General features: G+C 34.2%; 1 protein-coding gene across 1 annotated transcript; it reads right to left on the reverse strand.

Moving 5' to 3' along the window:
- Window positions 1-227: 227 nt before the first annotated feature.
- LOC139513896 (uncharacterized) lies at window positions 228-1,142 on the reverse strand. Its single transcript, XM_071302854.1, has one exon. The coding sequence runs from the start codon at window positions 1,140-1,142 to the stop codon at window positions 228-230; it is 915 nt and encodes a 304-aa protein (XP_071158955.1).
- Between the last annotated feature and the right edge of the window lie 10,801 nt (window positions 1,143-11,943).

Genomic DNA, 11,943 nt, shown 5'->3' on the forward strand with positions numbered 1-11,943 from the left:
CGAAGTGTGATTCATTTGTCCGTAATTTAGCAAACCCCGAGTATCCTTTTGCGATGTCGCTCCTCATGGTAAAAAATCCCAATTTTAACACAATAAGTTCTTTGAAATTTTATTACTTTGAACACATTTCATAGCTCCATGGTTTTTACACATTTATTCTGTGTTCCCTTATTTTCTAAATTAACACTAATGGTTCAGCTCAGTCATTTGTTTATCATAGAAATGTGTCAAATATGTGCTAAATGTTGACGTATCTCTGCGGGTAATTTATTTAGAATTACAGGGACTAGTAGTGTTCCATACGTATCGTCTGTCTGTCCGAGTGACTCGAGACCTCTTACATACGTTTCTGTCTTATCATAGTAGTTACGGAGACTAGTAATTGTATTAATTGGAGCCTGTAAATCAAGTAAGGCCTGCATGTAGGTTTGGACGATTTTATGAGTTTGTCCGTAGCTTTCCTGGAGTAATGAAATTGCTTTGTCGTAATTTGTGTTCGTCATGGAAAAACCTGCTATAGTTTGTAACGCTTCGCTTTGTAGAAGGGACTTTAGGTAGTTGAATTTTTGTGCATCACTCAGTGTAGGATTAGTGTGGATCGCGGTTTCATAGGAGTCCCAAAACGATTGCCAGTCTAGTATATCTCCGGTAAATATAGGTAAGTTTAACTTTGGTAGCTTGTGATACTCGCTGTTTGCGCTAGACGATGAGCGTGAATTTGAGCTATGCGTATATTGTTGGTTTGCTGATGTTGAAGGTTGACTAATAAATGTAGATGGAACTGATTGTATAAAACTATCGGCATGAGGGTTCAAATTCAATGAAATTGGTTCATTTACGGTTATACTCTGATTTTGAACTGACTTTGACAATTTTGTAATTTGCCGTAATTTATATTCTAAATTGAACATGTACTCATCTGATTCCTGTATTTCCACTGCTACATCTTCATCCGAAGTTTGCTCCAAGATCTTCTCGTTGATGTTCTCTAAAGTTCTTTTCTTCTGAGTGACTACTTCTAATAATGTTGAAATTTCCTCGTAATCCGCTTCGGAACTTTGTTGAATTTCTTCAAATTTCTTTAGGAGTTTCGTTACTGCACCTTTGTGTCCCGCTCGTACGGCTTTCATCTTCGTATCCATTTTCCCTTTTGGTTACGGCACCATAATATCATAAAGTGGGTGATAGAAATAAAAGACGTCTTGACTATTTGATAGATGTATTAGAAAAGCATAGTAACACGTCAAGGTGACGTGACGTTACATAAAGCGCGGTACATAGTAAACGTCTAGTGTGCGGTATTTACGATAACCCCAATTAAGTGGACCCTCAGCTTCCACATATTACCAGTAAACTATGGTTTATACAGGAAGTGTGAAAGCTGAGTTTTGCTTTGGTCCATTGAGTCAATTATTACAGATGAATATCGTTCTGGTTGTTCTTAATGCCCGCGTCACACAGTCCCGATTTTTATATACGATGGTCACCCGAATGCGAAAATTGTAAGTTCGTACGAAGTTGGTCCCGATCTCGTTAAAATACCAAAACGTGACCGAAGTAAGTACAATGAATAACGAAGTCTATTCGATGGTGGCGAAATTATATACGATAGTAAAAGATGGACATACGAAGGTTAACCGAAGACGGGTATTTAAGCTTCATATCTCAGCCGAAGCCTACACGATGGATCACGAAGGCTACACGATGGATTACGAAGGCTACACGATGGATTGCGATGATGGCGCGATGGCCATACGATGTCAAAAAGATACGAACAGAATTTCGACAACATATCGTTTCTGTACAAGTCTGCCATGCATGGCGGGAAATCGATCTTTTTGTCTAATTCTTATAAAAAATAGTTTATTATCCCCTCGCCTACTACATGTTAGTTGCGTGTAGATAAAATTGTTATGGACACTCTAGAACCAAAATGCTCAAAACTTGGTATGGTGTTACTCGTTAAGAATATCTTAAGCGCTATTGACTTTAAAGTTCAAAGGTCAAGGTCACAGTGGCAGTTGTAATACAAGGCAATATCACCCTTGTGGACACTCTAAAACCAATGTGTCAAAAGATTTTAACCACATTTGGTATATTGTTCCTCCTTGTAATGATCTGACATTTTTTACATTCAAGGCCAAAGGCCAAGGTCATGCAGATGGACTTGTTTTTTCACCTTGAAATAGCATAATACACAGGAAATTGGTTGCTCATTTTTTTACCTGCTGGTTCTAAAGACAATATTAAAGGTATTTCCAGTTACTGAATGTTTTGGTTGATTTCTAAAAAAAAAGTTTATGTATGAAATATGCATATTCAATTTACCATTTTCTGCATGCGTCATATACAAATATAGTGTCCATATTTGTCCCCAATATGTTACATACGAGGGGATGGCACGCTCGGCATTGCCTTGTTTGAACTGTAAAATGTTTGCACTCGTCTGAATAATCACCCATAAGTATGCCCATGTTAACTGATCTATCTTAAAGGCAAGGTAATGGGTTTGTTGATCCCTTTTTTTTTTTTTTTTTTTTTTTCAAAAAGAGCTCTTTCCAGGAGAATATCATAATAATATAGACAAAAGGAAGGATGTGGGGAAAGCAACAAATGCGGCAAAATATGACATATAGAAAACAAAATGGTTATGGAGTAAACATTCGTGTGACAACAATTCAGACGATACATAAAAAATCAGAATAATGAAGAAAAAGTTGGTTTCCCTATATACGTGTACCTGCAGTGTTGGTGTACGAGGTTTATGATTTTCATTATGTTACTTGATATGAAAAATTGACAAAAAATAATATTTTACTTGTAAAAGTAAATCCTGAGACTGTAACAGCTGCTCTTCTTGTTCCATTTGAATTAATATCGCGCATGGCACTTTAAATGTATTTTAGCGCGAAAATTAACTTACATTTAGCTGGATTTATTGCCGTCGTACATGTAGTTCCATCTTGTCGCCTTCGTGCTTTTATTCGATGGCAGCACGACGGGATTACGAGGTCTTCACGAAGTCGTGTTGCCATCGTAAGACCTTCGGGTAACTTCGTGATTCATTCGTGTAGACATCGTAATGTCAAAACTGCCCGATGGAAACGATGGAAACACGAATGCAATACGATGTGCAAAGATGAATTCCCGGTGACATTACGATGTTGAGGATGGTGATACGAACTCAATACGAACCCTCAACATCGGACGCACCTTCGGGGATTTTTTAACATGTTGAAAAATTTAGAACCCTTCCCGAAGTTGTCCCCGAAAGCTAGAAAAAGTGGCCGATGGTTCTACGATGGTTAAAGATGGCACTACGAATAGCCCAATCTGGATAAGATTAGTCCCGATTTTGAAAATTTCCATTATCGTGTTGCCATCGGTGTAAAAATCGGGACAGTGTGACGCGGGCATTATGCCCGTGTCACACTGTCCCGATTTTTATATACGATGGACACTCGAATGCGAAAAATGTAAGTTCGTACGAAGTTGGTCCCGATCTCGTTAAAATACCAAAAAGTGACCGAAGCAAGTACGATGAATAACGAAATCTATACAATGGTGCCGAAATTATATACGATAGCAAAAGATGGACATACGAAGGTTAACCGAAGACGGATATTTAAGCTTCATATCTCAGCCGAAGCCTACATGATGGATCACGAAGGCTACACGATGGATTACGAAGGCTACACGATGATTTACGATGATGGCGCGATGGCCATACGATGTATAAAAGACGTCGTGTACAGCTTACGATGCATTTAAATTATATGCCGAAGGCATCACGCGTGTTAAATTGTTTGATCAACATTGAATGTATATTATATTGTACATTTAATTTCTGGTTTAATCATAAACCGGAAGACCGTGGGCTTGAAGGGTAAAACTTGACTCTGAGTCTCTGCGTATAATGCCACCAAAATCAGGAAGAGCGAGAGGAAGAAGAAGAGGGATGGGTATGAATCAAGCACAGGAAATTGGTTGCTCATTTTTTTACCTGCTGGTTCTAAAGACAATATTAAAGGTATTTCCAGTTACTGAATGTTTTAGTTGATTTCTAAAAAAAATAGTTTATGTATCAAATATGCATACTAGTATTCAGTTTACCATTTTCTGCATGTGTCATATACAAATATAGTGTCCATATTTGTCCCCAATATGTTACATACGAGGGGGTGCCACGCTTTGCATTGCCTTGTTTGAACTGTTAAATGTGTGCACTAGTCTGAATAATCACCCATAATTATGCCCATGTTTACTGATCTATCTTAAAGGTAATGTAATGGGTTTGTTGATCCCTTTTATTCAGAAAGAGCTCTTTCCAGGAGAATATCATAATAATATAGACAACAAGAAGGATGTGGGGAAAGCAACAAATGCGGCAAAATATGACATATAGAACATTGTAGAAAACAAAATGATTATGGACAGAGGCGGATTTAGGGGGGGGGGGGGGGGTCCAGGGGGGCTGGGCCCCCCTTTTTGGGAAAACAATTGGTTGCTTATATAGGGAATCATTGATGCGTGATTGGAGCGGGCCCCTCTTAGGTCAGTCAGTGGGCCCCCACTTATGTAAATTTCTGGATCCGCCACTGATGGAGTAAACATTCGTGTGACAGCAACTCAGACGATACATAAAAAATCAGAACAATGAAGAAAAAGTTGGTTTCCCTATATACGTGTACCTGCAGTGTTGGTGTACGAGGCGCGTTTATGATTTTTATTATGTTACTTGATATGAAAAATTGACAAAAAATAATATTTTACTTGTAAAGTAAATCCTGAGCCTGTGATAGCTGCTCTTCTTGTTCCATTTGAATTAATAGAAACAACGCTGTCGCCTTTGTTGTTCTCATAGAATCATATGATATGAGCTCCATGTTTTGCGAACGTCTTTCTTAACTGTCGTATTACTGACCAGTGCATATTGCGCATGGCACTTTAAATGTATTTTAGCGCGAAAATTAACTTACATTTAGCTGGATTTATTGCCGTCGTAGTTCCATCTTGTCGCCTTCGTACTTGTATTCGATGGCAACACGACGGGATTACGAGGTCTTCACGAAGTCGTGTTGCCATCGTAAGACCTTCGGGTAGCTTCGTGATTCATTCGTGTAGACATCGTAATGTAAAAACTGCCCGATGGAAACGATGGAAACACGAATGCAATACGATGTTCAAAGATGCATTCCCGGTGAAATTACGATGGTGAGGATGGTGATACGATCTCAATACGAACCCTCAACATCGGACGCACCTTCGGGGATTTTTTAACATGTTAAAAAATTTAGAACCCTTCCCGAAGTTGTCCCCGAAGGCTAGAAAAAGTGGCCCATGGTTCTACGATGGTTAAAGATGGCAAAACGAATAGCCCGATCTGGATACGATCAGTCCCGATATTGAAAATTTCCGTAATCGTGTTGTCATCGGCGTAAAAATCGGGACAGTGTGACGCGGGCATTAGCCTTCTGGGTATGTTTGTTATATTTCCTCCTTTCTGTGCTGAAAAAAAAATCAATTAAGGGAAATGAAGCAGAGATGGGTTAATTGTAATATGTAATCATAATTGATTGTATTTGATAACACCTATTTAAGTAATTTACAGTAATCTGTAAATGTCCATACTTTTGATTACATGTTGTAGTAATTTAATTGATTACAGCAAAAGTTATGGTGTTATTATTGGTTAATTTCGATAGCATTTCAATCACTTTGGAAATATAGTTTGACAAAATAAAACCTACTTAAAATGAAAATAACAACTGCATATATTGTACAAATTAATGCTATTTTAAAAGTTTATATTAATATACTATATATAAAAATTACTTTGGAGTTCCATTAATTAAAGCCTTTCTTGACAATTATCACTATATTTTCACATTTTGAAACTAATGATTTGAAAATCTTTATCATTATCTTTATCTTTTTCAGTTGCCATAACAGAAATAAATAAAGCTGGGTCAATTGCGTTGCTACATTGATATTAGTATAAAAATTGATTGTAACATTTGAAGTTAGAATTTGATTCGAAGGGAATTTTTTATTATGCTATTTATTACCTATCTTGAAAATACCTGGTCAATGTCTTCATGGGTATGTCCTACCATAAGGAATGACACTTAAACTTTTTTGAAAACACCAAGCTATACTAACAGTGAAAGGAATCCAAAGACTTTATGGAATACATATTTAATACCAATACAACATAAGAAATAAAATCCTATATCAAACAGTATTTGAACTCAACAAAGCACTTTCCTATAGGTTCTTTATCTCCTTTAACCTTAAACTACAAGTTACATTTTTGTAATTGAGCATTTCTGTTTTTTAAACGGTGCTTTTTCAATTTCTTTTCAATTACATATTATATTTTTCAATCTTTAAATTGATGAATTTCATTGGAAAATTTCGTATATTTAATTCACAAAGCACAAATTCCAGCAAATCTTAAGTAAAATATATATTTCCTTAACTTTGGTTATTTTGTAACATACTGTCATTCAATGTGCATACAGTTAAATAATAGTACATAACCTGTTCTTATTTTCTCTGTAACAATTGTCCATAGGACAGTTGGGGTGTCTTCCAAACCTGCCAAAATGTTTATCAAGGTTGCGATGGTTCAATTCGCTGAATGTGGGTATTCAAATAGATAAAAAAAAAATCCATAAGTACTGATTTCGTGAAGCAATACCCCAATTAAGTGGACCCTCAGCTTCCACATATTACCAGTAAACTTTGGTTTATACAGGAAGTGTGAAAGCTGAGTTTTGCTTTGGTCCATTGAGTCAATTATTACAGATGAATATCGTTCTGGTTGTTCTTTAGCCTTCTGGATATGTTTGTAATATTTCCTCCTTTCTGTGCTGAAAAAAATCAATAAAGGGAAATGAATCAGGTGTGGGTTAATTGTAATATGTAGTCATAGTTGATTGTATTTGATAACACCTATTTAAGTAATTTACAGTAATCTGTAAATGTCCATACTTTTGATTACATGTTGTAGTAATTTAATTGATTATAGCAAAAATTATGGTGTTATCATTGGTTAATTTCGATAGCATTTCAATCACTTTGGGAATATAGTTTGACAAAATAAAACCTACTTAAAATGAAAATAACAACTGCATATATTGTTCAAGTAATGCTATTTTTAAAAGTTTATATTAATATACTATATAAAAATTACTTTGGAGTTCCATTTATTAAAGCCTTTCTTGACAATTATCACTATATTTTCACATTTTGAAACTAATGATTTGAAACTCTTTATCATTATCTTTATCTTTTTCAGTTATGTCATAACAGAAATAAATAAAGCTGGGTCAATTACGTTGCTACATTGATATTAGTATCAAAATTGAATGTAACATTTGAAGTCAGAATTAGATTCGAAGGGAATGAACTATCTTATCTGTAAAATACATAAAAAATTTAAGAGAAAAGTTTTGGTATAATGATTAAGAAATAATACAATGTCTTCAAAACTAGTTTTTTTGTTAGAGGTGTTGTTCCCTCCTTCTTTGAATTTCTCTCTAGTTTCTGGTTGATGCAACTTTTGTCTTTATTTTTATGCATTTATTGCATTTATTGAAATTTGCTGTTACAAAACTTATTTAAAATTAAGCAATGTATCTTCCTCAAACAAAGCTCTGATTCCTTGCCCAGCTTTGGCTTTACCTTTTGGTCCGTTTTTGTTTATAGCTCTTATTTTTAAAAAGCTTTGGATTTTCTTATATATTGGCCTCGATCATCACTGAAGAGAAATCTGATGCAGAAAAAATGGTACCGTTTATGTTATAAATGAGTCCGGATTATATTTTTCCATTCCTCTTCCTCGTCGACATTAAAAAACTCTATCCAAATAGCTGTCCAATTACGAATTTGCCAAATCCTCCAACGTACGCTGTTTCATTTTATTTGTTTAAAAAAACTATAAAACTGTTAATATCAGTCTGTGATTTTCTGACAGTGTTCTTATTTCTCAAAGACAATACAAATTATTCGGAAAAAAATTGATAGTCTAAATAATTATGATGTTTAGAGAGGCTGTGTTTTTTCCTGTGACGCCTTCAAACGACGTCATACGCTAAGGTATTGTTTCCGTCTGGACTATGGGAGAGAAAAATCAGCGGAACTTTGTGACCTAATTATGGCATGAAATATTCATTGACGGCTAGAAATTTTTGCATAGTTACAAAGTCTTACCTTTTGCGTGTTTTTGTTTTGTGCAAAATAATTCCGGAAATATCCAAAAGAAATGATATAATAAGATAAAATTGCAATAATAATGCAGATGAATGGAATGATTTATATTTACTGACTTGCAAGACCGATAATTGACATCCTTCACATATATTTTTCAGTCTTTAAATTGATGAATATCATTGGAAGATTTCGTATATCTAATTCACAAAGCATTGTAGATGCTTTGACATTATATCCCTTTGTATATAGAGAAAAATTCTTTCATCGGTTTCATTAAAAGGTTTTTCTCCTTTCCTTATATTATTAAAATAATATTATTTTTTTATAACTTTCAAAAATGCCATCAACCCCATTGGGATATAACAGTGCATAACCGGTATTTCAATAAACCAATTTTCATGTTATTTCAATAAACTAATTGTCATGTTTCAAAATCTAGCCTTTTCATCGTTTCCTCTATCCTTCATCACTTTCGATGTCATCAACTTGTATTTCTCTTTAAGAGGAACATTTTTGACTATTTATTGCATCCTTCCATAGACATCAGTCAATATGCTATCTGCTTACTGAACTTTGCCAATTTCTTTTCAAATGTATTCGTAAAGCTGATTCAGTAACCTATATATAGCTACATATCATCAATTAATAATACATCCCTTCTTTGTTCAAAAATGCAGTTTCTTCTACAGATGGTTTTTTTTCTAAATTATTTTTCCTTCATAAGCTTACACTGATGTTTAAACTAATTTATAACAGACATCATTTCTTGTTTTAAAAATGTTTTTGCTTCGAAATATCTATCATATTAAACAGTTCAGTTAATAATTTCATGTTTGATTAGAATGGGGTATATTTGATTATCATTTTTTATAAGACTAGTGAGATTTATGTTAAGTATCTTATTCATTTCAGGAATATTCCATATGAATGGGGTGTATTTTAAGAACATTGACAAATTTTTGTTAGATCTATAAAGATAGTGTGTAGCCAATGACAACACTAATTAAATGTAAGTCAATTAAAATGTGATTAATCATCTACCCTTTAAAACGAAAATATAAATACAATTAATGAGTACGAATTGTTTGATTTGTTTATGCATATACAAATAAAGAGATGCAGTATAATTGCCAATTAAATAACTATTTAACTGACACCAATGGACGCTAATTATAAAAAAAATATAGGCCATTGTACGGCTTATAATAAAATCAACAGTATACCATGTATACCGCTATTCAATAGTCATAGACGGATAAAGAAAAAACATTCGGATTACAAACTAAAACCGAGGGCAACAATTAACAGTGAAAACAACCCATGCTGTATGTTTAGCTATAAAAGGCTCCATTGCAAAATGTAATCAATTTTTTAAAAACACTACCGTACTAAATACAATAAACAAAAAACATAAATACAGACAGCAACCAACGAGAGAGAACCAATGAATAACAGGTTCATCTCTTCGGACAGGCATATAGAGAATGTGCCGGGGGTAAACAATTTTGTAAGTGCTTAATACACTGCCACCTGTCCCAGGAAACTTAATTAAGAAAGTTGATTTAATTTGATCAGATATTAAGAGTGCAAACAAAATAATAATTTATGAATGAGTCCGGAAATAAAGACTTATGATCATGTTTGTCAACAAATAAAAATATCAGTGGTAATCAACCAAGCAACAGTATCGACCATATAAAAGAAATGTTTCATTTTTACAATCATTAACTCATGGTTCAATATTTTGTGGTAAGCAGAGATTACAAATAAAAGAAAACTGGTATCTATGATGATTTTTTTGCACTGACCATTTTGTTAGAGTCGAATGACCTATTACTTAGAGAGATTTGATACTTCCGTAGAGTCAATTCGTTTTAAATGAGCTTTCTGACTATGAAACAAAGCTAAAATTATTCTATTAATTCGAAATATCTACTGCTTAATCTTCGATCAAAATCTTTGCAATTTTGCAGCAACATAAAGACTTTTGATTTTTCTACGCTTTACACTTCTATTCCCCATGCTCAGTTGAAAGATCGATTTCACCATCTCACTAAACAGAGCTTTTTCTATAAAAATGGGAATCGTAGATATAAATTTCTTGTTTTTGGGTTTCAATAATTCATATTTTGTGTAGAGCCACACTGAAACTACCAAAAAATAAACTGAAGATTATATAATCAAAATGCTGGATTTTTTTATCGACATATACTTGTTAAATTTGGAGGATTAATATTACAACAGACAGTCGGTATTCCAATGGGTACTAATGGTGCGCCCCTACTGGCCGATTTGTTTTTGTACTCGCATGAAGCAGAATTCATTCAGAACCTTTAAAAGACAAAAAGAAAGAGCACCTTTCGAAATTCTTTACTTTCCGATATATTGTAAGGGGCCTGGGGTAGGCTTCAATATAATTATATCATTTGGGTAGGTCTCCGTAAAGGTTGCAGCATTAACCAATTTTAAACGTGTATATATATATGTGTCTGGATGGTCAGCAATTATGGACCAATTGTGCCTGCCTGCAACAGAGAAATATCTGCCCAGCCACAAGACAACTGCCCAAAACGTATAATCTTACTCTTATGAAGGATCCATTCCTAGTCAGGAAACCAGTCTTTGCTCATTTGGAAATTGTAAGTTCATTTACCATTTACTGGAGACTTCTATTTCACTATCAATAATGCATAATCCACAGGACTAAATATTTATTAACACATAAATATAATAATATGGTAAAATACAGAAATAAGATATTTTCTTCTAAATAAAGGCAACAGTAGTATACCGCTGTTCAAAACTCATAAATCCATGGACAAAAAACAAAATCGGGGTAACAAACTAAAACCGATGTAAACGCATTAAATAAAAGAGGAGAACAACGACATAACACTAAAATGTAACACACATAGACAAAATCCCACGAGAATAACAAATATAACATATATATATATATATAACATCAAAACCACATTGTTTATATAACTAAGTCACCCTTGACTAAACCTGGTGATGAAGCATGGATAAATCAGGGTAAGAAAAATCTATATTTGATATTGTGATGGCACATCCAAATTGGGACTGGAACATCTAAATACCAACAATTTGCACATCCATGTAACTAATTATGTCAGGCCGAAAGTAACAGTTTATCCTAGTAAAATCCTAATATATGGTCCCTTGTTAATTATCTATGGTTAGAAAGGTCGATGTGATGGGGAATAACTGCAGGATTACATTATTAACACACTGGGGTAACTGGACAAGGTAGGAACTGACAGCCGGTTTTTATCGTTATTTTCCATTTAAATTCTGTGGGTTGATGTGCAGAGTACAAAATGGTATTAAAATTACAATAAATATTCATACCTCTGCTGTGTTGTTATTTCTTTACGAAAATTATTACTGTTGTTACTTTTAGAATTTGTATTTACCCGCCACGGCAGCTATTCGCCATATTATGAAAGCGGCGCTCCTTATATAATAAATTTATATGTCACGTGACATGTATTAGCCAACCATAACAATGAAAACAAAAATGGTGGGACAAGTTGATCCGGGCAATTGCCTGAACTTTCATGAATTTGGAGTTACTTAAGAGTTAACAGCTTGCCCGGTTGTGGCGCTTTATTAGCTACGACTTTAAGGAAAGTGTGACTATAGGTTAGAACGTCGTACATTACGTAAATTTTAATCGGGCAAGCAAAACATGGTTTGGGTAAA

The sequence above is a fragment of the Mytilus edulis genome, chromosome 1, assembly GCF_963676685.1.
Source record: "Mytilus edulis chromosome 1, xbMytEdul2.2, whole genome shotgun sequence".
Taxonomy (NCBI): Eukaryota; Metazoa; Mollusca; class Bivalvia; order Mytilida; family Mytilidae; genus Mytilus; species Mytilus edulis.

Bases quoted from the DNA above. Each gene is read 5' to 3' on its own strand.
- LOC139513896 (XM_071302854.1), bottom strand. From the start codon at position 1,142: ATGGATACGAAGATGAAAGCCGTACGAGCGGGACACAAAGGTGCAGTA.